This window comes from Elephas maximus, chromosome 6 (assembly GCF_024166365.1).
Source record: "Elephas maximus indicus isolate mEleMax1 chromosome 6, mEleMax1 primary haplotype, whole genome shotgun sequence".
Taxonomy (NCBI): Eukaryota; Metazoa; Chordata; class Mammalia; order Proboscidea; family Elephantidae; genus Elephas; species Elephas maximus.
In genome coordinates this window covers 110315416-110342521 of record NC_064824.1, presented here as the reverse complement: position 1 = coordinate 110342521, position 27106 = coordinate 110315416, and the positions used below count along the sequence as shown (strand labels likewise).

At 36.1% G+C, this 27106-nt stretch overlaps 1 protein-coding gene across 3 annotated transcripts in view; it reads left to right on the top strand.

The window, feature by feature from the left end:
• The window catches only part of ERBB4 (erb-b2 receptor tyrosine kinase 4), a 1265080-nt gene that overhangs the window by 675720 nt on the left and 562254 nt on the right, over nt 1-27106 (top strand). For all 3 annotated transcript variants that reach the window (XM_049888936.1, XM_049888934.1, XM_049888940.1), the window contains one exon: nt 6969-7155. In XM_049888936.1, coding sequence (XP_049744893.1) covers nt 6969-7155 — 187 coding nt within the window. The remainder of the gene's footprint in view (nt 1-6968; nt 7156-27106) is intronic.

Here is a 27106-nt window from a genome sequence, read left to right as displayed (position 1 = left end):
ATAGTTATAAAAGATTTAAAATGTCAGTTTTGAATTCAGGTTTAAAACTGCAAGCCTACCTGCCTAGATGCAGATAGAAAGGGAAAATTCATATTTTAAAAAAATTAGAAATTAGGTTTTTAGCAGTAGAGATTTTTTTTAAATAGACACAAAATTGACATTTGTATGATTATGTAAATGGATCTACAAAAGCTCTCAATTTAATTTTTATCATGTAACTCTAGTGTCACGTGGGATCCTTATGAGTCAAAATCCACTCCAGGGCACCTAATAACAACTCTAGTGGAACAAGCCTGTGATATGGGGATATAGTCTAGGTAAGGTCAGGAAATGAAGGAACAATTGGGAACGTAGACCTGAATGGGAACCATTGAGATCTCTCCGGCCAGCTCAGAAAAGATACAGAGGACAGAGAAAAAACAATGGTTCTTTCTAGACAGGTCAGGTAAGTACTCCTGTTTTCAGCAGAACTAAAGGTGCTCACTGGTAGGGGTTCATGGATTGAGAGCTGACTATGTGGCCAGAGATGAATGAACAGGCCAAGGGTTCTTAGAAAGTAGGGATCTTATGAGCACTAGTACCCGAGAGACTGGCTGGTAGGGGCTGAGAGTCAGCAGTTTTGCCGGGATGAATTGGATCTTATGCCCCTCAAGTGTTATTTCATGCTGTGTGTAATGAACATAAATTCTACTCTACTATAGTCACGTACGTGACATTTCACATTACTCTATTTTGCCAAATCTAATTAAATCAGACTTTGAGTTCCTGCTTGCCTGGGTGGCCCAATCATGGGAGTTTTAAGGACAGTGGAGAAACTAAAAATGGAATCCCAGGGCAAAACACACCACTGAGCTTAAACTTTTTGTATGTGAATGAGGTGTATAGGCGGAAAACCTCTACCTGTACATACAGTCGGAATATGTGATGTTTGCTATACGGTTACTTTTTTTTTCTGTTAAACTTCTTAATATTATGTTGTATTAAGAGTGTTCTCTGCTTTAGAGTTTCCAAGATTTGCCGTGAGGTGACAGGGACTGAAATTAATTGACTATGGAAACTTGAAGGAAAGCCTTACTGATGAAGAGGCTGCAGTTTGCTACTACCTTTGTCCTTGTCAGAGAACATACACAGTTCTGCAGTCATTACCAGTAGAGGGGTCTTGCCCTGTCCCTACTCCCTGCCACCACCCAAGATAGTTCTTCGATCCCTATTCCACCACCTGATATTGTAGATTTATTTCACTGCAAGCCTACTGAGCATAAATATTCACTATTGTATTTGTGGATGTCTTGACTGATAGAAACTCGTATTATTTGTGGATGATATATAATTGGATATGAGTACATAAGACACTGGAGTAGAAGTTAAAAATTCAGAACAATTTTGACATGTTACGAGTGAATAGCTGTATTTCCAAAGGTACGCTTATATTAAAGAAAAATAACTAAAATATACATGGTTTTGAGGCATAATTTGAATAGGAAAAGTTTCAGAAACAGAGTTTTACACACTTATCCGAGAATGTATAATTGCTGTTAATGTGCATAAAATTATTCCTAAACACTGATTAAACAGCTGGGAATTGTGAGGTACTGCAATCACTTAAATTTTCTGGTAAATGAAGAAACATTTAAAGTATTATTTTCTGTTTCAACTAAGGACCAAATCAGAGAAAAATCATCAAAAATAACAGAATAAGAAAGTTGTGTCAAATATTTGTTTTTTAAAAAAGGTTTATTTGTTATGAGAGCTGTGAAATGAAATAGAAAATTAAAAATAATAATGTTTGGCTTTTCTGGAATGATCTGGAGGCAAAAGAATAAATTCGGCAAACCTATAATCTTTTGTGATCTTTGGTTGAAAAACATCCATGGAAAATCCCAGAAAGTTTATAGCTGCAGATTTTACATTTCCCCTAAGATATCACATAGGAGAAATGGGCGTATGGTGTTTTATCCTTTAGAAAATGACAGTGGAAATCAATCAGTTTTAGTCAGCAAAAGCTTAAACCACAAGGAGAAAGATAGGTCTTGAGGTGTGTATTTACTCTTTGGTTGACAAAATAGGCAGATTTTACTGTTACTGAGCCAGAATCAGAGTCACATTTTCTCTTTATGGGTCATTCTTATGATATTTATTTACTATGGTGTTTAAAGGAGCCCTGGTGGCACAGTGATTAAGTGCTCAGCTGCTAACCAAAAGGTTAACAGTTGGAACATACCAGCTGCTCCAGGGCAGAAAGATGTGGCAGTCTGCTTCCGCAAAGATTGCACTACGAAACCCTGTGAGGCAGTTCTACTCTGTCCTGTAGTGTCACTCTGAGTTAGAATCAAGTTGACAGCAATGGGTACTGTGATCCTAGGGCAAAAATCCTACTTCTGTTGTTCAAACCATGTCTTAGCTACAAGTTCATAAAATTATTTCTATAGCAAACAGTATTTAAAAAGACTTTAAGCGTTGCTTTCTCATTTTCAATTCTACTACATTCAACAGCCATTACTGAATGTCTATTGAGTGCCAGGGTCTGTACTAAAGGCTATGCAGAAAAAGTATAAGGGATCAATTTTGTCATTTAGGGATATACTACAAGTAGAAAAGGCAATATGAAACACCCCAAAAGCTAAATAAAAAGGAGATTAGAAGCAATATTTCTTATGTAAGGATGTTATTATTATTTTTAGTTTTCAATTCAGATGGTCCAAAGTCAGCTCATCTAACTTGGTTATTATCAGGAGTAGTAATACTTGTAATAGCATTTATTGAACAGTTATTATTTCCTAGACACTTTTCTTATGATATATCTTCTCATCCTTGCAGTACCCTATAATAGATGGATTACTTTTTTTTTTTTTTAATGAAGAAACTGAAGCTCAGTGAGGCTAAACAACTTGATCAAAACTACAAAGGTAGCAAGTGCAAAGGCTAAATTTTGGGCTTTACCTGGCAGATTACCCCACATTCTTTATCATTATAGTTTCCCATAGATAATCCTACATGTTTAAAGATTATATTTATGTTCATAAAAAAGTTCTGAGACAGTTAAAACATTGGGCTACTTAACCTTCTTTCTGATGACTGAAAGGAGGGGGACAATGGGAGGGTAGCTGGCATGATTGTGTGACCTCATTAGACGTTGTGACAGTTAATTGATGCTTTTAGATATCTTTTGATTTTTTTACCCAGATTGCTTGGTGGTCTGTCAATATTAGCTCATAATCATGTTATTGACTCTTTTTAAGTATTAAGTAATTCTACCATTACTAAGTTGTTTTTTGTCATTTTATTTGTCTCTGATCAGTACATATGGTGACTTCTTTTTTTCCTACAGAGTAGTTTCCGTTGGGGGTGTTTCAGGATATTTATTCAAAGGAAGGTTTCAAGAAAATCTGAAAGAATGACTGCCAGGAAACTGAATATTTAGGAGTTCAAAATTATGATACAATTTGGTGCTTTTAAAGAATTTTATATTTATCTTTCATTAAATTTTTTATCACTCGTCAAATTCTTTGTTTTTATTTCTCACCCAACGCTTTAAAAAACCCTTTGGATTCTTGAGCCCCTCTAGACATAAAAGCTTGGAACAATAAGTCTTGGGCTGAAGGATTTTCAGTCATCCTTACTTTTTCTATCATTTACATATTTCTCTGAGGAAGAGAAAGGGCCATGAAGGAAAAGGGGAATACAAACTTCACCATAACTGTCAACAAATTCACTAAGGACTTATTGGGTGGTTTATTCAAAGTGGGTTGAACATATGCAGTATCATTATTAACATGTAATGATATCCAGAGGTTATGTAACAAAAGGCTATTGTGAGGCTAGCATTTAAGCAACACGTAACATTTTGCAAGATGAAAGAGAAATAAGTATAACTGGGGCAGGACACTGAAAGAGGCTTATTTTGGACACCAGAATCTTAATTATAGGAGCTTAGGTATCTCAGCAAGGAAGTAGCTGTTGGTTTTAACCTGACTCTATGAATATAACAAGGGTGTTTCTAATAATAATTTAATGCACACTCTGCAACAAAAAGTATATAGATTTTACAATGTAGTTAATCCAAACATAAGCACATTCATGCAAATATGTTCTTAGTTGTAATTATTTCCTCTTTTAGCTGAGGGAGCTAGGATCCTTATTACTTGCAGGTTATTTTAAGCCTCTGTTAATGTCTGGTCCAAAAAAAAAAAAAGCCATGCCAAATGGCCCATTTTTATCAATTAATAGCTGTAAAGAGTTTCTTCCTCTAATGAACACTGCAGAATGGCTACTGACATTCTTTTCTTTTACCTGAATGTGCTTCATCTGTTTTCTGATAGCATTATTTATGTTCTATCCTGTGGTAAACCAATAGGTTTTTGCACTTTTTGAAAAGAAGAGTCACTTCCTAAGTGGAGTTGGAGCTAATAATGGAGTCCTCTATTCAGAAGAATGATGGATATTATGACATGTTCTGGACAAACGTATATTTTTGCACTTTTTGATAAGAAGAGTCACTTCCTAAGTGGTCGGAATTAATGATGAACCCACTGTTAGGAAGAATGATGGATATTATATTATGACATGTTCTAGGCAAAAGCTTGATGATACGTCCTCCACCCCCAACACTAATCCTTCTGCCACAAGTTATGTTGTAACCAAGAGTGCTTGATAATTATTGCATACAAGTCAAAGAGTAAATCAGTTTTATAATTAATGAAAGTTTCTTACTTTTCAGAGCACATGATGTCAGAAAGAGTTTATGATTTCTTTTCTAAGTACTCAGAAGAGTAACAGTTTAGCATTAGGAACAGTAGCTGAAAAAGGACATGTAAAGTTCTAGGTCTAGACTATTCGAATAGAAGAAACTTCTGACAAATTCTGATCTACAATGCATGCCACTTCTGGCCTTCCACTCCTGTTTTTGATTTCTAAAAGCATTCATCTCTTCACTCCCAGGCACTCAGGATCTCAGGAATGCTGATAGTAGCTCAGAGTTCCCCATCTGGTGCCAGCCATGAGTGGTTTCATATCTTATTTGTCTTTTTATCTCCATCTTTGCTCCGTTAGGATTCTACTCCTCTAGGTGATTAGTGGTTTTGCTTTCAACCTTAGAATTGTGGGACCAGAGACAACAGTATAAATAAAAAACCATTGCTGTTGAGTCAATTCTGAATCATAGCGACCCAACAGGACAGAATAGAACTGCCCCACAGAATTTCTAAGGAGCGGCTGGTGAATTTGAACTGCTGACCTTTTGGTCAGCAGCCTTGGTGCTCAGCCACTGAACCACTCGGATAAGTAGAGGCCCATATAGTCCTTGTATTAATATTTATATAAATCAAACTTACACATTCTTAAATAAAATACGTTCTAACCTTTCACTTTAACAGATATATCTTTAAAACAATTTCAGTGGCCAGGTACAAAGTTAGAATATTTGGACTTCTCAGGAACATGATGGCATGGAGAGAAATAGGGCCCAGCCTGAAATCTCTCCCCCACCCAGTTCTGTCCACTATTGTGAGAGGTCTTGCGCATAAGTGAGCGGACTCTCTAACCTGCACATACAGGATCCATCCGCTCTCCTCTTAAGCAGCTTCACTGGACCACACCTTCTGTCTAGATGTATGTACAGTGGTGGCACAGTCTTGTTTTGGGGGAGACGCACCTGGGTTAGTTGGTCTTGCAGGCCCTGGATGAGGATGTGAGCCTATTTGGAAAGAAAATTCTGGAATCACAATGGTTTGGAGCATAGTCTAAGGGATCAAGAGAGGAAACAGAATGAGAAATGATGGTGGCTCAGGTGGAAGCAGTGGTTGGTGCAAAAAGTGGTTGGATTCTTCGTCATTTGGATAGTAGAACAGATAGGATGATTTGAATGTGGTGTGTGAGAGGAGAGTCAAGGATGACACCAAGGTACTGGCCTCACCAATATCCACCCCTGCTGGACGGGTGGGAGAAAGAAGACAGGAGATTTGGATGGTTATATCTGAGATGTTTATTACAAATCAGAGAGAAGATGTCCAATAGGTAGTTGGATATGAGCATGGAGTTTAGAGGAGGACCTGGAGATAAATGATTTAGGATCATCAACCCTGAAACTGGATAAGATCACCAAACGAGTGAGGGTAGACAGAGAAGAAAAACACACCAAGGACTGAACACCAGGGCACTCTGAAATTAAAATAATACCAAATATTTCATCACTCTTGTATGACTTTCAGTTTTTTTAAAAAATATTTTTGCATATTTTGCCTAACTGGCATTATGAACTTATTTATGTTACTGAGAAACTATAAATTTAAATGAATCCCAAAGCATTTTTTTCATGGGCATTCTGAAGTCTCACAAACTTTCAAATAATTAAGTCGTATTATAGACAACTGAATATAAACAATGCACAGTAAAAATAAAAAATGTGGTTATAATCAAATTAGAGGCAATAATCAGTCTTTAATACATGTCGTTGATAAATGAGTTCTCCAGAGTTGTATAGGGCATATCTTCTTTGATAAATGGAGCATTAAGCACCAACATAGCAGTTTCCAATCTGTCTTACATTCTACAGAAACTACTATAACTTTGTTTTATTTGTGATAAGTTTGCCAATTTTTTTTTAATCCAAGTCTGACTTAAGGTATGTGCCTTTAACTCAATTCAGTTTGTCAATGAATGAGCTCTTTATTCATTTCATTGTATTCAGACCTCAGGTATGAAAATGTCTCATAAAACAAAATCCTTTATTTTACTTAAAGCAGATTCATGGCTGTTTTTTTTTTTTTTTTTTCCAAAATACAACTTATACTTCAAATGAGATTCTAACCCTTTGTAATCGTAGCAAAACCGTTATTTAGAATATGATGAAGTCAGTATATTAAATTAAAAGCTGAAAATTAAAGAACTCATTTTTATCTAAATGATCATATACACGTACTTACAAGTAATCTTTAATTTTTTAATACAAGCAATTGTTTCTGTCTTTTCAGTCTATTCGAGAAGTCACAGGCTATGTGTTAGTGGCTCTTAATCAGTTTCGTTACCTGCCTCTGGAAAACTTACGTATTATTCGTGGGACAAAACTTTATGAAGATCGATATGCCTTGGCAATATTTTTAAACTACAGAAAAGATGGGAACTTTGGACTTCAAGAACTTGGACTGAAGAACTTGACAGGTAAGGATAATATTCAAAATAATAAATTCCCTTTCGTTATCAATATAATGTATTTACACACATATGTGTTTTTGCGTAGCTATTGTATGTTACACTGAGGAAAACTAAAATCATTTAAGTATCTACTATTTATGCATTTTAGGAGAAAGATGATGCCCTTGCTTTTATTTACAGATAATGTAGTGTGCAATATGAAGGATACCATAATAGATAAATAAATAAAATAAAATCTCAGCTGAACAGACTTACACTCTAAGCAAATGCTCAGTGATTGTAAAAACTGAGTATGAAGCAGGTTTAAGAAAACTAGGTTTGGTGGTCTCAGCTGAACAGTGGACCATGTCATCAATCTCTGCAATAACATCACGACTCAGGCTCTCCTTAAAGCTCAGTAAAAGCCCAGGTTATCACGTTTAGTTCCACTAATCTTTATTTTGCACAATCACCTTATTTTTGGAAAACACATCTAATTATGGATTTGGTTTAGCTTTGTTTTGTAGAGTAATTCACTGGTTACTAACAGTAATTCTTAAAATGTTTCAGCATCATCAGAGTGATGGTTTTTCCTGACATCAGAGATACATGATTGCTAACGAACTAAATTAATCATCTTGCTACAAAAAAATTTACTTGAATTTTTTAGCAAGCTATCCCTTGTAATCCTAGTGATATCTTTTCATTTCCTATAAGGACTATGGTGGGAGACTTTTTGGTATCAAGTTTCTAATATCGAATATTACGATGTGCCCCTGTAATCAAAATGTGTGAATTAGTAATGCTGCGTACTTCACAGTGGGGTAAAGAAGCTTGAGCTATTAATTTAAGATAATATTATTTATATATTTTACATTCAAATATGTCGTGCTTTTGTGTGTCTTTGACTCATTCAGTGGTAATGTTTTTTGACATTGAAAAATTAAACATTTTAGAGGTGTTACATTAGAATATTGAGTAAAAAATAAGGTCAATATTTTCAGGTTTTTAAAATTATTCATTTCTTACATTCACATTTGACATAAACCATATAATTTTAAGCTAGAAATAGCTTCACAGTTAGCCAAACATGAGCTGAATTTGGGATATTTTGGATGAATAGAGAAATACTGTTTATATTATTTATTTTGGATATAATTACTGTAGAATTGATGACAATTATCAATGTAAATTTTTCAGAATTTATAGATTTTTCATCAACATTTTTATTTCTCTTTCTTTCAAAGATAGCTTTCTCACTGAAGAGCAGAGTGTCTGACTAAATTACTAGTTACATGTAAGTAACGATAGGAGGAGGAATTTTGAAAGTAAAATGGATAGAACAAATTGAATGATGCAAATTCGGAATCTAAAAATAATTTTATCCCCTTAAAGCTTGCATCTAAAGCATTGTATGTTCTCCATGATTTTTCTCTGATCACATTAAAAACAAACAAATTTATTTTCCTATTTTATGTAATACTTGAATTATTTTCTAAGATGAGCTAATTGAAGAATCTTTCCACATGAAAATCAGTGTAGAGTTCTTTTATTTCCACATTCAATATCAGTAGCACTAAAATATTTTAAAAAGTTGTATAGTCACAATATATGCCACATTTAAACACAATTTATCTATTGAGTGAGCTCATATCACGTGTTCCTTATGACTGTGACCACTGTTTGACTTTGTCTTATCGGAACATTATTACTTGAAATGTAATATTTGTCCTCTGCCAGAAAATCTTATGCTGTTTTGTTAGGCAGTTGTAGTAATAGGTAATTAATAAGAGATTAAGAGACTAAGTTGATTGTTTAGAATATATATATATGTCCAAGAGTTATTATTAATTTCTTTTTAAAATATAAATTAAAGTCTAATTTAAAAAAAAAATTGTGGAAAATTAGACAATTTGGAAATATTCCAGATATTTTAACATAGTCATTAGTTGGTTGACTATTATATGCTAAAACTATTATATAGCAGAGACAGTCTAGGACCACTGATCTTTTTTTAGGTAATCAGATCAATAGTGTTACTCTGATTTTTAAAGTCAGAAGTTATGCAGCAAGTGTAATTATGTTTGTGTGCAAGAATATATGAGGAAGGACAGTAGACATCTCAGTGTTCAAATAAGGAGAACTTTGGGGTAAAATTTGCTCTGCAGTAAAGTCTTAAGGAGCTAAAAGTTCTAGGTGACCTGATTAAAGCAAAAAACATTGTAATTGACTTCAGATAGGATTGATTTTTCATTTGTTTTTGGAAGGATATTTGTTTTATGCAGCTTGTTTGTGTCTATATAAACCAGACTGATTTAAAAAAGGTATTTTGCTTTTTTTTTTTTTTAACGTTATGAATGGATGCTGGCCTACAGGGCTGGCCCTAATTATTGACTCATTTGTGTTCATGAGGGAAATAGAAGACCTACTGACCAAATACCTAGCTACCTATTTTAGTTATCTGGTGGTGCAGTGGTTAAGAGTTTAGCTGCTAGCAAAAGGTCAGCAGTTCAAATCCACAAGGTGCTCCTTGAAAACCCTATGGGGCAATTCTACTCTGCTCTATAGGGTCACTATGAGTCAGAGTCAACTGAACGGCAACAGGTTTTTTTTTTTTTGAGTGATGCTATAACAGAAATACTATAAGTGGGTGGCTTTACCAAACAGAAATTTATTCTCTCACAATTTACATGACTATAAGTTTGTATTCAGAGTGCAAGTTCCAGGGGACAGCTTTCTCTCTCCGTCGGTTCTGGGGAAGGTCCTTGTCTTCTTTCAGCATCTGTGGGCTTGGTGTTCCTTGGAGATTTCCATGTGTCTTGGCGTCAAACTTCCCCTGGGTTTAGGAGGGAGGTTCTCAGCATAGGGACCCCAGGTCCAAATGAAGTGCTCTGGTGCCAGCTCTTATTTCTTGGCAGTAGTGAGATCCCTCCACCCTCTGCTCACTTCTCTCTCCTCTATCTCTTGTAAGATAATAGGTGTGACTCCAGCAAGGGTGTGGCTTGAGTAAGACTGTGACTTGAATAAAGCTGTGATTCAAGGTACAAACCACACTGATCCTGCCTCATTAACGTATAGAAGTTAGAATTTACAACAAATCACAAAATGGAGAATAATTACATCAGATTACAAAATGGATGACAACCACACAATATTGGGAATAATGGCCAAGCAAAGTTGACACATATTTTTGGGAGACAATTCAATCCATGACTTTTCACCCTTTGAACTCCCAAAATCCATGTCCTTGCCACATGTAAAACACATTCAACCCATCGTATCACCCCAAAAGTCTTAAATTGACTCCAAGTCCAAAATCTTCTGAACCATCTAAATCAAGCATGGGTGGGACTTTAGCCTTATTCCATCCTGGGACAAAATTCCTCTTCATCTGTGAAGCTGTGAAATCTAGAATACAACTTTTCTGTTTCCAAAATAAAGTGGTAACGGGCACAAGGCAGACATTTCTATTACACATGGGGAAATTCAAGTGAAAAGAAGGGGTAACAGGCACCAAGCAAGTCCAAAACCCAGCAGAACAAATGACATTCGCTCTTAAGGCTTGAAAATAATCCCATTCTCTAAAACCATCTAGGCAATGGCCCTACCCTCAAGACTCTGGGTGTTGGCTATGCTTTCAGGATTCTGGGTAGAGGACACTCAGCCCTGGGCTTCAGCACCACCTTTCAGGCCCACTGAGACAACAACTGTGCTCCCTTGGCTTTGGGGTGCCCATTCTCCTAGTCCATCTGAGGGTCTACTCCAACCCACTGGCCCTGGCAGGCCCTATTCTTCTGCTACATGAGCGTGGCAGCCCCACTCCCTCAGCTTTGGGTGATGGCCACAATCCTCTGGCACACCTTAATAGCAGCCCCACACTCTAGAACCAAGTTGGTTAAGATTCAACTCTTTGAAACCTAGGAGCCTGTGGCCACACTCTTTGAGATCTAGAAGACCATAACCCCGCCTTTTGAAGCCCCACAGGCCATGGCAACTCTGCTTCCTGTGCTCCTTCTAACAATAGTTCTTCTGCTCTCCGAGCTGCTTCAGGGGTGGTTCTTTTCTTGGGAAACAACAGATGTAGCTCCTTTGACCTGTTTCCTGCCTGTAGAATTTCAAGAGGCCAACTGCGTCCTCTATTTTCGTTCTTTCTCTGTCCCCTTCAGTCTAAGCTGATGAGTTTTTTTTTTTTTTTTCCCCCTGAGGAACATTTCAATCTATGACACTACCTAACATACCACTGGAAACTCTGGTGGCATACGGGTTAAGTGCTATTGCTGCTAACCAAAATGTTGGCAGTTCCTTGAAAACTCTATGGGGCAGTTCTACTCTGTCCTATAGGGTCACTATGAGTAGGAATCAACCTGATGACAACGGGTTTGTTTTTTTTTTTTGGTTTAACATACCATTGTGTGCTGAATTTTTAACTCAGCTCTCAAAGGAGCAGCACAATTAGCACCACCTGGGACCTTGTAAAGACCTTGTAGGAAATGCAAATTCTTGGCCCTCTCGTGAGACATACTGAATGAGAAACTGTGGGGTGTAACCCAGCTTTTACAAGCCCTCCAATGATTATGATGATTACTAAAGTTCGAGAAACACTGAACCATTTAATTTAAAAATATTTCCAGGAAATGGTAGCACACTATCTGGTTAATATCTTTGTATTTATTTGATCCAATTAATTTTCATTCATAGATCATCTTGGGGAGAGAAGGAAGGAATGGGAAGGAGAACAGATAAGTTTTTGATTAAATGAAACCAAAAATAAGTCTCTTGATAAAAAAACACACCCTAGGTGGGGTGAGAATAAAAAGACACACTGGGAGCCTGGATAGAAATATGTAAGTATAAAAGGACTTAGAGATCAAAAAGATACTGGAAATAAATTCTACATCTCCATTTTGCCTAATACCATCTTTGTATACTGGTAAACCATTGTAAGGTCAATAACAATTCTTGGTGAATTTTCTTCTTATGCTAAATTTCATTTTTAAACAATTTCAAGCAAAGTAAATGACTAAAGTAGTAGTTGTTAGGATAAGAAGAATGCAGGGTGTTATAACAAAGAATTTTGAGATTGCGGTTTCAAGCCTTTTTGGTGTATATATGTATTGTTTGTGTTTCTTCTGAAATCTTCTTTGTTGTATTGACATTAGAACAGTATGCCTTTAGAACAGTACACTTGCTTCCTACAAACCCTGTTTTTGTGCAAACCGGATCTTCAGTTAACACGAGGACCGTTCTATATAATGGAAGTTTCATTCTACGGGGCGCAAATGGTTAATAGTGGGATGCTATTTACACATAGGTAAAATTACTCCCTAGCTATGATTTGGAATCCACTCAATGGCAGCGGTATTTTTTTTTTTAAATTATGGCAGTACATAAAAGTATTGCAGTACGTTTTATTGTTTAATTTCCTCAAACCCCTTGTCATTATTTAGTAACAAGTAAACAGTCTAATACTGAAATTGACGTGGCCACCTATAACTGACTCAATGTATGTCAAAGCGCGTGGATGTGGAAAAGCTCTGATCAAATACTGTGTCTGTTTCTCTGAGACTCAGATTCTTCGTCTTTAAAATTGGTGAGAAAACTCTAACTTACAGTGCTGATATAGACATTAAAGAAATAAAGAAGGGAACTTGCCAATCACAGCACCCTTCCCATAGAGGATACTTAAAGAAAATTTAATTTTCTTCCTGTTTCTTTTTTCTTTTTTGCTTTCCTTTGTGTCAACACGCTGACTGACAGAACAATTGTACCTGTTTATGCACATCCAAATAGATTCTTTTTGCATCATTCGAGCTCTGAAAAGTGATTTGTTTAGGCAAAAAGATGCTCCAAATTTCAGTGTCTTTTCTGATACTACTTCGAAACTATGTATATGATCTATTTCTCTGGCAGCAATAAGCCTGAGGCTTTTCTTTGTCAACTCTCAGTACAATTTCTGTCTTTGGTACTTCACAATACTTCCCTCCTGTCTTCCAGTGTCTAATGCCAAGCACCTCTTGCCCTAGCCCTTCATTTCAAATCTCCATCATCATGTTTCACTCTTCGTTGTCGCTGACGTTTGTCTTGACCTAGACAAGAGCCATATTCATTCTGAGATCCTTCTCTGACACTAGAGTTGCTAAGCATTCTTCAACTGCTCTGTAAAAGGTCTTAGTAACATTTGAGTGGGTTCAACCAACCTAGTTCAGGGATTGCTGTTAAATACAATGTTTGACAACGGTACTACTACTATTTACTTTAGAAGAACTACTCAGAATATTGTGATATCTGGAGAAAAAAAAAAAAAAAAGCCTAAGAATGCTCCTAGCTTAAGGATAGATTACTTGGAAAATGACTTAATGGAAAACTAACTGGCAGTGAAAATTTCAGATGGAATCAATGAAGGGTGGTGCATTGTTATGAAGGTGTCATTTTTAGATTGGGCACACAATTTCTAGAAATAATACTCTAATCAGTGTTTTTAAAGAAAATTGCTTGTCATGCGTGTATTAAGTAGAAAAAGGAAAACCACAATGATGTATTTATGTGAATAGATAAATAAAACAGAAACATATTTGAAAAGAAGACGTGCTATAATTATGGGGTCAGATAGTTATAATGACCATTTCAGAAAACTTCAAACACTTATTGTCAGTTTCAGAAAACTTAAGAGTGAATTTATGCAAATGGAAAAAGGGGAAGTGGGTTTTGTCTTTCTGCTATCCCACTGACCAGAAACTGGGAGAGGAGGGTAAATAGGTAGACAGATAAGGCATGGAGGGATTCCAGGGAATAGAACCATCTCTTCTCCTCTGGCTAACATGTTTTCATTCGTGACTTAAATGTTGTGCTCAGGCCATAAAAGCAACCCCCTTGATTTATGTCCTATTCAGGGGATATGAAGAGATTCCACTCTCTGAAGTATATTTTGTTAAATCGCTATAGCATTCTTAGGAAAAAAATTGGGGGAGGCCTAGCATTATGAGAGTCTCTTAGGGAATTTACCTACTAGGGAATTTAAACCTCTGTGATTATTCTTAGATCCTAACATACACTAAAATCTGTATGTTCTCTCCTCTAAGAGAGGAAGCATATATATTCTAAGGGAAGGAAACACATAAGTTCAACAAAACCCCTCATTAAATCTCCTTTGTTGAGAAAGCATGCTTGTTTGCTTATGGTGGCTCTTAGAACACTGGCAGATTCATGTTCCTCAAGGTCCCAAATGCAGTAAAAAAAATTGTTTGATTATCAACATGGGGACATGATTTCACTTTGAGGAAAGCTGGAAAGGTATCAGAATACCTGCCTTCTTACTCACACTCCAGGGGATTAGCTTTGCTGGGCCTGCAGAGACTCAACTGTAAAGAATTGGCAGAATAACTGCATCCATTCCCAGGCAATGAGGGAGGAATGGAAATGTTCGGTCCAGAATCACTGGATCATTACACATTCTGATTTGCAGGCTGAGGGCTAGAAGCAGTGTAATATTTCCAGATAGCCTGAATCTGCATTTTAGAGGGAATAAAGATTGAAATCATTGACAGGCCTCTATGGCTCTATCTATCCATTCATCCACCCATCCATTAATCTATCTATCAATCCATCTATTCTACTTATATTGAGGAGGCAGTCCCAAGCTTGGTGGACCCTGAAATATTCAGACATAGGTGAGAAACCAGGCTACACGTTGCTCTTTTCCAATGTTTACCAAAGGCACGGTAATTGCAACGGCTAAATATTTTTGTGGAACTTTACACTTTTCAAAATGCTTTCAAATCCCTTTTTTTTTTTTTTTTTTTATTTGTATCACACACAACTCTCTGATGCTGACCAGGAAAATATCTTTATTGTAATTTTACAGCAGAAGAAGCCAGGCCAAAGGTTGAGTGGCTAAACAAGAGACAACTTGTGATAGAATCTAGATCTACTGCCCACCTCTTCATATTGTGCCATTTCTAAGATATGTTTAAGACTATTTGTCCAGTAAAGACCATACCAAAAACCAAACTCACTGCCATCCACCTGATAGGACAGAATAGAACTGCCCCATAGAGTTTCCAAGGAGCACTCGTTGGCTTAGAACTGCTGACCTTTTGGTTAGCAGACATAGTACTTAACCACTATGCAACCAGGGTTTCCACGGTCAGAGAAATATTAAACCCAAACTTAAGCAGAACATTTTAGAAAGAACTTCCTGATTTTAATTGCTACACAATACTTGAATATCTCATGAACGTATGTGTAGAAAATGGTGGTAAGTTGGTGATAAAATACAAAAACACAAAGCAACAATAGTGTGAATTGAATTTGACTAAAAAGGATCATGTCTACAGACTCATTTTATAGCTGCTGCCACTCAACTATGGCTTTTTAAAAATCAAGGTTACTGAATTCTTAGCCATAATTCACAAGCATTTATTTATAAATTTAATTTTACTGGTAAAATTTCAGTATTCTTTTGGAAAACTAAGTTAATGCAAATATTTGGTAGTGTTGTTTTGCTCCACTTGCGTATTCAAGACATTGTGCTCAGATAGGAGCTATTCCAAGTTATCTCTGCATACCTGTCATCTCTCAGTAAATATTAGATTTCTGACAAATATTTGCCCTTCAGCTGCAATGTGAATATGTTGGGAAAGTTTGGTCCCCCCACTATTATTATTATTATTATTTTATAGTCAAGGATCTTAGGGGATCAAGGGACTTTATTTTAATCTGTCTTATCCTCTAAATAGCACTGCTCAGTGGAACTTTCTGTGATGACAGAATATTCAATCTGTGCTGCTCAGTAGCCACATGTGGTTGTTGGGCACTTGGAATATAGTCCCAACTTGAAACACTTGAAACTAGTGCCACCGAGGAAATGGATTTTTAATGTTTGCCTAGTTTAAATTAATTTAAATTTAAATAGCATGTGGCTAGTGGCTGTCATAGTAGACACTGCAGAAGAGACAGCATGTTTACTTAGCAGAACATTGTAGACAAGGATGTTTACAAGCAGATTAGCATAGGAATCAAAGCACAACCTCTGGATCCAGACTCCCGAGATTCAAATCCTGATCTCAGGCAAGTTATCCAACTTTCCTAGCCTCATTCCTCATCTCTGAATGTAATAGACGCCTCAGATTATAAATTGGTTGTGAATGTTGAATTACAAGTGGCATATAGAGGATTAAATGCAGCTCCTAAAATAAATGTTATTTATTATTACCTGAGGAGAAATATGCTTTTGGTCAAAAATAATAACAATGACATATTTTTGCAATCATTGAATGCATGTTAGGCTAATATCACCAAATCATTTATGATTTAGGACCAAACTGTGTTTTACATTTCGGTCAGCTTGGTTCTAGATAGCTTGCACTGTGTTTCTTAATGTGCTTGTAAACTGAGAATTTTTATGACTTAGGTTTTTTATTGTTCAGAAATGTGACCTTTTAAGAATGAGATTTTTATTTTCACTGTCAGTTTCCATAGTAGAAGCGTCTAGATAGAAATAGGTCCTAAAGCCTGTTTTTTAAATGACATTGTAGAAAGAAGTAAGTTCTAGGGGATTATAATCATTATTGTAACAGAGAAAGTATTTTGAAAAGTATGTTGAAAATTTTTTCTGACATGAAAACTGTCACATTTTTTAGAATTTCTCAGTTCATGTTAAAAGTTTCCTCCTCCCCCCATCATTTATTTAATAAAAAATAAGGTAACACAAAATCATCCCTCTATAAAATGTTTTCTTAAATAGATAGCATGTTTCATCAGATCTAAGTCACCATCCATTGTAAGAAGCTCTTTCTGTGGTGGTTGTTTTTAGGGCCCACTAAACAGAAAGTAAAAGCCCCAACATAAATGTGAGAGATCATTAATTGTAAGATGAATCAGGACTTTGTAGATATTAAATATGAAAAATATGTGTGGTTTAAAATTGATAAAATATAGTAAGAAGTCAAGAGAAAAGAAATACAGCAAACTTCCTCCTACGAGTCCCCTAGAATCATAGCAAAATTGCTACTATGTGAAACTGTTTCATGTGGCTGGTGTAAAACAGATTGCAATAGTAATGGTCAGTATTTCATAAACGATAGATGCAATTTTTCATTTATCTATATCAAGGAATAGGGAAATGAGAATTTGCATGGCCTAACACTCTTTGATGTAATAAACGTTACTAACCAGGAAATTGGAATTACTGTTTGTTTGTTTCCCCTCTGAAATTTAGTTGATTTATTGCTTCTCCTGCCAAAATAGATTAAAATATTGCTCAAAGGTAGAAAAAAATCACTTATTATAGGATATTCCCTTAAAACTTTGACCTCTTAACAATACATATCAGCTAGATCATAGGATTGTCACCAGATTTGAGAGTGAAATGATACTTTCACGAGTATGTTCTTTTCTGTTATTCTAGCTCACATAATATTTTCCCTCTTTAATACTTTATGATTTGTTGTGTGTAATGTATCTTGTAACTTCTATCTATAATTTTATTGTAGGTCAAGTCAAAAGATTTTAGTTATTGAATAATAATAACCATAACAACTTTGAGGAATATTTCCAGGAAAAAGTGAATTAAAACCCTTTCGTTCCTTCTACCCACTGCTGTCGAGTGGATTCCGACTCATAGAGACCCTGTAGGACAGTGTAGAACTGCCCCATAGGATTTCCAAGGCTGTAAATTTTTACAGAAGCAGACTGCCACAGCTTGCTCCCACAGAATAGCTGGTGGGTTTGAACTGCTGAGCTTAAGGTTAGTAGCCAAGCACTTAAGCACCGCACCACCAGGGATCCTTTCTTTCCTTCTAGAACCACTTAATTTACTCAACTCTATTTGCCTTAAGGTACAAATTAGAGGTTTGGTTTTGTGATATCAATATATTATGTTAAAGATAGCTGATACCAGAAAGATCATTTTTGATTTGCAATCTATTATAAAATACAGGGATTTCAAACTTTGATTTGGTCTTTTATTTGTGACAACCTGGATGTATTCTCGCAACTATTGACAAAATAAAGACTATATTTACTTTTAATGGTGCCCCAAATACTCTAAAAGTATCCCTGGTGACACAATGGTTAAGTGCTTGGCTACTAACCAAAAGGTTGGTGGTTTGAATCCACCAGCCACTCCGCAGAAGAAAAGACCTCGCAATCTGTACCCATAAAGATTTCAGGCAGGAAATGCTATGGGCCATTCCACTCTGTTCTACAGGGTCACTATGAGTCAGAATCGACTTGAAGGTGCACAACAACACTAAATTCTTTATGACCCCGTTTTAATTGCTGTATCAGTGTTAAGTAGGCTGATCCTGTATTGGATAGAATTATATATCTGGTGATGTTCATCAGAAATCCTATCATAAAGACTACTAGCTTTTAAATTATTCCTGTAACCAGAATTATTTTAGGCTTGGTGTCTTTGATTTGAATGACTTTACATGTTCATTTTAGCATAATAACTCTAGAAAACAAAATATCTGTATAGTAAAAATAGAGCCCAGGATGTATCTACTACTATAATAATAATGAAGCCCTGGTGGCACAATGGTTAAGAGCTCGGCTGCTAACCAAAATCTTGGCAATTTGAATCCACCAGCAGCTCCTTGGAAATCCTGTAGGGCAGTTCCACTGTGTTTTATAGGGTTGCTGTAAGTCAGGATCGACTTGACAGCAATTTTTTTTGGGGGGGGGGGATAATTATAATAGCATCCATAATTAATAATATTTTACTATTTAGGAGTTACTGGTTTACAAACATTATCCCTCTTCATCCTCACAATAACCCTATTAGTAAGCTACTATTGTTATTTTCCATTTTGAAAACGAAGAGCCTACAGTTTTAAGATACAAAGTAACATATCACAGGTCACACAATAATTTATGAAGTTTAGATTTGAGGCCAGGAAGAATATTTCTAGATTTTCCTCTGTATCAACATGCTATAGGGATTCTGAGAAGGAAGGAGGTCCTGTGAAACTGAACTTTTTACCATCCTATGCTAGGTGTGAATGAGCTGAGAATATTTGATATTACTCATATGGTCTAAATGTCAGAGCCCTGGTGGCATAGTGGTTAAGAGCTAGGGGTGCTAACCGAAAGGTCAGCAGTTTGAATCCACCAGGAACTCCTTCGTGGGACAGTTCTACTCTGTCCTGTAGGGTCACTATGAGTCAGAATCGACTCGAGGGCAACAGATTTTTTTGGTCTAAATGTCACCTCTTCAATTCAGTCTTTCTTTGTTTAATGTCTTAATATGATTTTGCTTAGTGTAGATACTTTAAGAAATAGGATGATTCTAAAAGAATCTCAGATTTCAAGTGGATTGAGTTAATTCTTACAATATTGAAAAAAAAATATCAAGCTATTTAGGCTTTTTTCCTAGAGATATTTTGAACCAAAATATTACTAAACTTTACATAAACTTTATTTTCCTGTTCAATGACTACTGTTTAATATATTTGGCAAGGAAAAAATTGAAATGATAATGAGGTAGTACTTGGGATCTTTCTAGATACATCTTTTATATAGTGTAGGTAGAAAAATGAAATGAAGCACAGAAGCAGCCTCTGTTATTGATATCAAGGTTCACATGGTGAATGTGTGGCTAAGCTTCATTTCTATGCATTACATTGTCATTTCATGTAGTTAGAAATTACATGTCATAATGATACATTTTTGCAATTAAAACTGTAACATGGTTCAAATGCAGATCAGTGGTGCTCAGGAAAAAGAGATGAATCAAGAATTAGTGTCTTGGCTCAAGCGTTTCTTAAAAATTATGAAACCCTAACGATCATTTGTGTAAAATAAATACATCAGAGGCCACAGCAGAGGTTATCAACACCTTTGCGATTTTACTGGAGATCACGAGCGCATAACTTAAGTAGCTATCCAATTGTTTTATGTGTTTAATAGCATTGCAGGCAGTTCTTCCTAATGGTTCATTTCGTTGATTATTAAATATATATATATTTTTAGATTTAAAATTGAATAGTATTTGCTGAGCCGTGTTCATGCCAATTTGGAGGTCTGATTTAAATTTAAATCAGCGAGAGACTTAGGGTAACTTTTTAGCTCATTTACCTTTTAATTCATTAAAATATGACTTAGTAAGATATATTCAATATCAAAAAAAGCTTTGAAACATTTCCTGCTGAATCACAAAACCATAGATTTGTAAAGAAGGAATAAACAGCAATGGATAAGCCTAAAATTGATCGCAATTAAAGCTCCTGAACTCTAATGTGTTTCAGGATTTCACATGCATAGGTAAGCACAGAATGACGGCCCCCTAAATGGACTTCTCTCTAAAACACATTTGTAATTTTAATTGCAAATGATTTTTTAAGCCAGATAATTTGCAATGTAGAAAAAGTCCCTTGAAAAAAATGTAATAAAATCAGTGAGATACAAAGGACAAACACAGGTGAAAATCCATACATGTCTATAGTGCTTATATAAAAAAAACCCAACCCATTGCCATTGAGTCGATTCTGACTCATAGCAACCCTCCAGGTAGAACTTTCCCATAGAGTTTCCAAGGCTGTAATCTTTACAGAAGCAGACTGCCACATCTTTCTCTCGTGGAGTGGCTGGTGGGTTCAAATCACTGACCTTTTGGTTAGCAGCCGAGTGCTTAACTGCTGTGACACCAGAGCTACTTATAAAGTTTGTATAGGTCAGAGCCAACTCTGATTGTTGCCATTTATAGTTTCTTTGATTAGTACTTCACCCACGAAAAATATAAAACAATCACAGGGAGTTAAAAGTAGGTCTTGTTGTATCCACAATATATTCTAAGGCTTGGCCATAAATTCAGGAATGGTTTGGGCAGGACAAGCTGATAAAAGTATAGCTCAGATACAAAATGATTGCAAGATTCTTGATGCAGACATAAAACGTTGCCTGAGAATGTGGAATCATGATCACAATTCAAATGCAGCCTAAGTGTTCTAGATGAGAAGGTATGTTTTTAGATTCTGAAAACAATACTTCCAACATATACTGTTCTAGTCCCAGGGGCATTAAATAATGAAAAGAGTCTGAATTTTGAAACCTTATAAATTTGATATTTAATACTAGCCCTGCAACCAATAAAAGAAATGCCAAAGTTATTTAAGTGCCATGCCTCAGTTTCCTCACCTGTGAAATGAGAAATCAATATGTTTCTTTCTGTTTCCTCCTTTAGACAGTTTTCAATGTAGTGACAATACTTAAGAGTGATAAATTCATTAGTCAGCCTTTGCCACATCTATAATATACCCAAACCCAGCGCTGCCGAGTCGATTCCGACTCACAGCTGAGGGTTCTTTATCGGCAGCTGTAGTTGTGCTAGCCTCACTAGCAATCAGACGATTCATATTCTCATTCCACTTGGACCTTAGATAAATCACCTAATGCTGGCACTGAGTTTTTCAATTCTGGAAAGAAAGAAGAATGTTCTTAGGCTCCCCCCTCCTTTTATCATTTGATAATACCTACCTACTACCAATCTTTTTGGAAAAATTCTAAGGCAAAATGTAAGTCACATTTTCTTAGTGCTCAAGTTCCTTCCTTAGAACAAGTGGGGACGTGACATTAACCCTTGCAGTTCAGGAGAGACTGGTGCTGCATTTTTGCACTCTGTTCTGAGCACTTGGAAGCTAAAGTTCAAGCACTGAGTAAAAAAAGTGCAACTTCTTGTGCGTATCTAGAGACCTCTATTAGGGTTTAATTGCATGTTCATTTCCTAGATTTGGATAACAACTACTATAGTAAAAGTATCCGAATTCATTTACATGTAACTACGTGTCATTAAAGGTACCCTCATTATTAAGTATTTGATTTCCCTGTTAAGGCTGTGAAACCTAAAAAAAAACAAAAAACCTTTTGGATGACTTTTTGGGAGGAAAAAAAAAAAAAATGCACCAAACAACAAAACCAATTTAGCTGGTTTGAAATGCTGAGTTTAAGCCAAGGTTTCCCAGTGCTGCCAAGCAAATCCTATTCATTGTTGTTCATTTCTTAATTTCTTCATTCCCCTCAAAGTATTCAAATGGCCCTGTAGGATAGAGCTACCAATTCAGCTAAGAATTTGTTTCCCTAGAGATTACTTTTATACCATATTCGAAACTCATTAATCATTGCTTTCTTTTAAATCCTTATTAAACAAGAAAGAATGAGATTTGACTGCATAGGAGTTTTATACTTATTTAGTACTAAATAAGCAGAAACACAAAAACTATACTTCTCACCCCTCCCCACTTGCTAAATTTGCAATGAGAATATTTTGATGTCTTATTTTAAATGCCTAAGATTTAATTGCAAAGGCATTTCCTGAGCCTTTTACAAACTCACTTATTGTTTGCTCGAGAATTTGAACTTCTAAAGAAAGGGCAAGCTAGTGCGGGTAGTGTTTTTAGTAGCTCAATTGCTATGACACTGCTGGGTTTCTCTGTCAGCCTGTGAAAAAGAAGTGAACCATGTGCTGTCAAAACACTGGAGATGTGAGGCACCTGCCGAGAGTCAGCTCGGATTCCAGACTCAGTAACCACATGAAGCTTGGGGGTTGTGTTCTAAAATTAGTGTCTTTACTCCAAAGATAAGGCCTCAGGCAAGGTGTCTTAGTGACATTTACCTATATTTTAGACTTATTTCGTATGTGTATGTATTCTTTTACCCCATAAATGAGGTAATCAAATCATAACCTAAGCACAGTTTAGATTCTCTGGTTACTTAGAATTACTGTAAAAGTTTATATATATATATCTAGATATGAGGCAATGAATGTTCTAATATAAATCAAATAATGGCCCTAAATCTCTTGTTTGCATGGCACAGACTATTTAATAATTATTTTATATCCTTGCTTCACTTCTTTGAATCCCGTGACTTAGAGGACAGATTATAGTAGATAAGACACTATATTATGTTATATAACAGAATCAGCTTTCTGCAAAATAATTGCAATAATTCATCCATACCGATGAATTGTTCATGTCCATTTCAAAGTTTTAAAGATAGGTGGACTGAAAATGTTTAAAAACAACAAACACGTTTAGAACTAAGGAAGAAAATAAGACCAAAGAGGGATACAGAACAATGGGCTCGTAAACAGATGGTAGATAAAGAGGAGGATATATGTGTATGTATATATGTATGTATATATAGATATGATTTTCTTTCATATAAAATATATATACACATATATGTACATTTTTTTTATGTACATGTATTTTTTATATATAGACGCACACGTATAACTTCTATTTATGACTCATTATGCACATTGTGCATGGTTGACAAGTATCCAAGGAGGCAGGTAATCAGTTATAATCCTACTTTTATGTTCTTGGTCTGAAATAATATTTGTCTTCCAAGAATTCATTTCCATAGAAAATTAATTGCATAGAAAGCAGTATGGAACTCAGTAGACAGAATGGCAAATGTGTAATCCATATGTGTTTGTATCTATCAACATGGCACTGAAACCTTTTGTGTGTCATAGAAACATGCCCAGAGGCTGAATTGAATGTACAAAGCCATCACATGGGGAGAACATGCTGGAGGGGTTTCATTTGATGTTTTCAAACTGCTCTAGGGTCTGTCCTGCAAGAAAACCTTTTGGTTTTCTTTTCTCTCTCCCTTTTTTTTATTTTTTCTTTCCATTTTTATGTTTTAAAACATGTGGCTTTCTTCGGAAACATCCTGCTAAGAAAGAGTAAATTACAAATGAATTATGCAATCATATTCATTCTTTCTCTTCTCTCTCTCTCTCTCACACACATTCATCCTGAACACAGACATCAAACATTCAGCTTCTTTATGTGTGTCTAAAGACACCCACTGCTGCAGTCACAGTCAACAGTCAGGGTTTTTGAAACGTTATCCCACAACTTGAGATCACAAGCTGTTCTAAGGAAAGGCATAATAAATATTGGTGGCACTAAAGTGAATACTTATCACATATAATTAAGAAGTTTTGTTTTTATTTGATCATTGGTTTGTTTTATTTAAAACTAATAGGAAATTTACACTTTTTTCCTCTCATTAAAGAAAAACAATTAAAAGCATTCTCTGCCTTATACCCTTAACCAAAACCAAGTTTTGGGTCATCCCAAATTTAGACATAAGGCATTGTTGTGGGAGCTGTAGATTAGTAGTGGGTGTTCTGCTAAATTTGTTTTCAATATTCCATGTAAAATTAATTCACATTTTTAAAAACTTGACAAAATACATTCAAAATTTCTATAAATGATTCAAGTAATTACTTCTTCAGAAGACAAATATAGTTTTTGTGCTATAATGATGTCATTTTCTTTTCATGATGCCTCCATTCCCCCTCCCCAAACTAAACCTGGACTGTCATGGGAAGCTTAAAATAACCTCATTCATAATATTAACATTGCAAAGAATAAATATATGTTGAAGGCTTCATGGCAAGAGGCATGCTTCCACCTCTCACCCAAGAAGGAAGCATGTGCTAAACCTCTGTTTGTACACAAAAGATTTCTTCAGAAGAGGTCATATTCCTCTGTGGTGTAAAAGTTAGATCTCTCTTACCAGGGGTAGCCCCCAGGCTGGCATTTGATAACAGTGAACAAACAGGTTCAGTCCTTTAGTCTTCACATTGCTGACTTCTCCACACAACAATGGTCCTCCTGTTCCCTGGGTGGGTGGTGGTAATGACGGAGTTGATGCTGCTGATAACCAGCCTATTCCTGATAAAAGGTTAAAGCTATCATTCTCAGGGAATTTCTAAAATATCATTTTACATACAGATGAATTTCAGGGTGTGAAATTTCATAAGATTTGTCTCATTCAATAAAGGTCCTAGCAAAATTTGGCAAGTTGTCAGTACCCTGTCTCTGCCTTTAGTGAATTGTTCTTGATGCTGTTGGGATTATGGGAATATTCTAAGTACGTGACCCATGTTAAGTGGTGTTGCTCCTCAGCCAGTCCTCTTCTTGAAATTCAGCATGATAGAAAACACTTAAAGTTCCCTCCTCTTAGTCTGAATAACTTAGAATTATGTAATAAATGAATGTCACTGATGCACCACTGTACGTATTACAAAGGAAGATTGAATTTTTTTTTTTAAGGGAGAAGATTACTTAGAAAACTATGCCTTATTTAATATTGTATTTTTAAGAAGCGTTATGCAGATTAAAAAATATTTACAATCCTCGTAGGTGTACTATTCTAAAGACATAAGGGACCAACTTCCTTATTTTAAAGATAAGGGAAACCAACTAACAGATGTCTAAGAAAAAAAAAAAAAAAAACTTTCCAAATGTTGCAGAGCTAGAGTCACGTGTAGAACCTGATTGTTTTTACTATGCCAAATGGTTTTATTTTCCTCACTCTACGCTAGTATTTCCCAGTGTCTATTTAAGCCTTCTTTTTTTTTTTTTTTTTTTTATTTAAGCCTTACATTGGGCATTGGTGGTTCAGGAGTAGAATTCTCGCCTTCCATGCCAGATCCAATGATCTGTGTGTGTTTTGTTCTGTTGTGCATGGGGTCGCCATGAGTCACTGGTCAACTTGCTGGCAGCTAACAACAGCAAACACATATTGTTGTCATTTTATTATTATTTTGCTTGAAGGCATTCTGTAACTGTGGAGCTTGATGACTGTGTTTGAGAATCTCATTATTTACATAGATAGGACAGTGGATAAAATGTTCTCATTATTTCAGAGGTTAGGAGTAAAAACAAATGTGCTCTTCCACTGCTTTGATGGTAGTATTATACCCTTATACCTTGAAGTTTAATGTCTATTTCTTTTAATTAATTGACTGAGATTTTTATGCAAATAACATGTGCCCTCTGCGTTTGTTTGCTGGACATGGCCCCCTCTTCCCCCTCCATGAGGCACCCTCACAACTGCCAACATGCCAATCCTCTTCCACATGTTGCTGTTAAAAAAAAAAAAAAAAATTAGCATAGCATGCCTACGAAAATACCTCATGGTGGCATGAGTGTGGCCGAGTAAGTGAATGCAGAAGGCACATGTGTATATGTGTGTGTGTATGTATACACATATACACCCATTGCCGTTCAATCCATTATAACTCATAGTAACCCTATAGGACAGAGTGGAACTGCCCCATAGAGTTTCCAAGGCTGTAATCTTTATTGAAGCAGACTGCCACATCTTCTGCAGAGCTTCTAGTGGGTTTGAATCACTACATTTTGATTAGCAGGCAAGCCCTCAACCACTGTGCCACCAGAGCTGGCTAGCTCACACTCTGTCTCTTTGTCTTCTGTCTCTCTCCTTCCCTCCTACTTTCTTCTTGTCCCTTTGTCTCCCTACCTCTCTCTCTCTCTGTCTGTATATATAGTGGTGCCCTGGCGGCGTAGTGGTTAATAGCTCATGAAACTGGGTTCAGTGTGCAGAAATTGTTTCAAAACTGAGGAAGGACAGATAAGGACGGTATAAACACAATGCACAATTTTTCCTATTTCTTGGCTAGTAGGAGTTAGGGTTGGGGGTGAGGGACTGTAATGGCAGTTACGTAATAGTTCTTCCCTGTTTAGCAAGTCTTTGAACAATTTGTGTCTATCATTAAGAAAATAATTTTATGAAAGATCATTTGATTTGTTAGTAAAAGAGATAAAATGAGTTAATGTCTATAAAATCCCATTCATGGTACCTGGTGCTCAGCAGCCACTGAAATATCCTTTAAATGGGGCAAGTGGTGTGGGAGCACATGGAAGGGCATTATAATAAAGTTGGCCAACTCTGTGTAGAAACTCATGGCGATATTAAGGGCAGGGGTACATTTTTTGCCAAATCAGATAGAGAAGATTTGAAGTGGGTGTGGTAGAAATAGAAACCCTGGTGGTGTAGTGGTTAAGAGCTACAGCTGCTAACCAAAAGATAGGCAGTTCAAATCCACCAGGCGGTCCTTGGAAACCTTATGGGGTAGTTCTACTCTGTCCTTTAGGGTTGCTACGAGTTGAAATCGACTCGCAGCAATGGGTTTCGTTGGTTTGATGGTAGA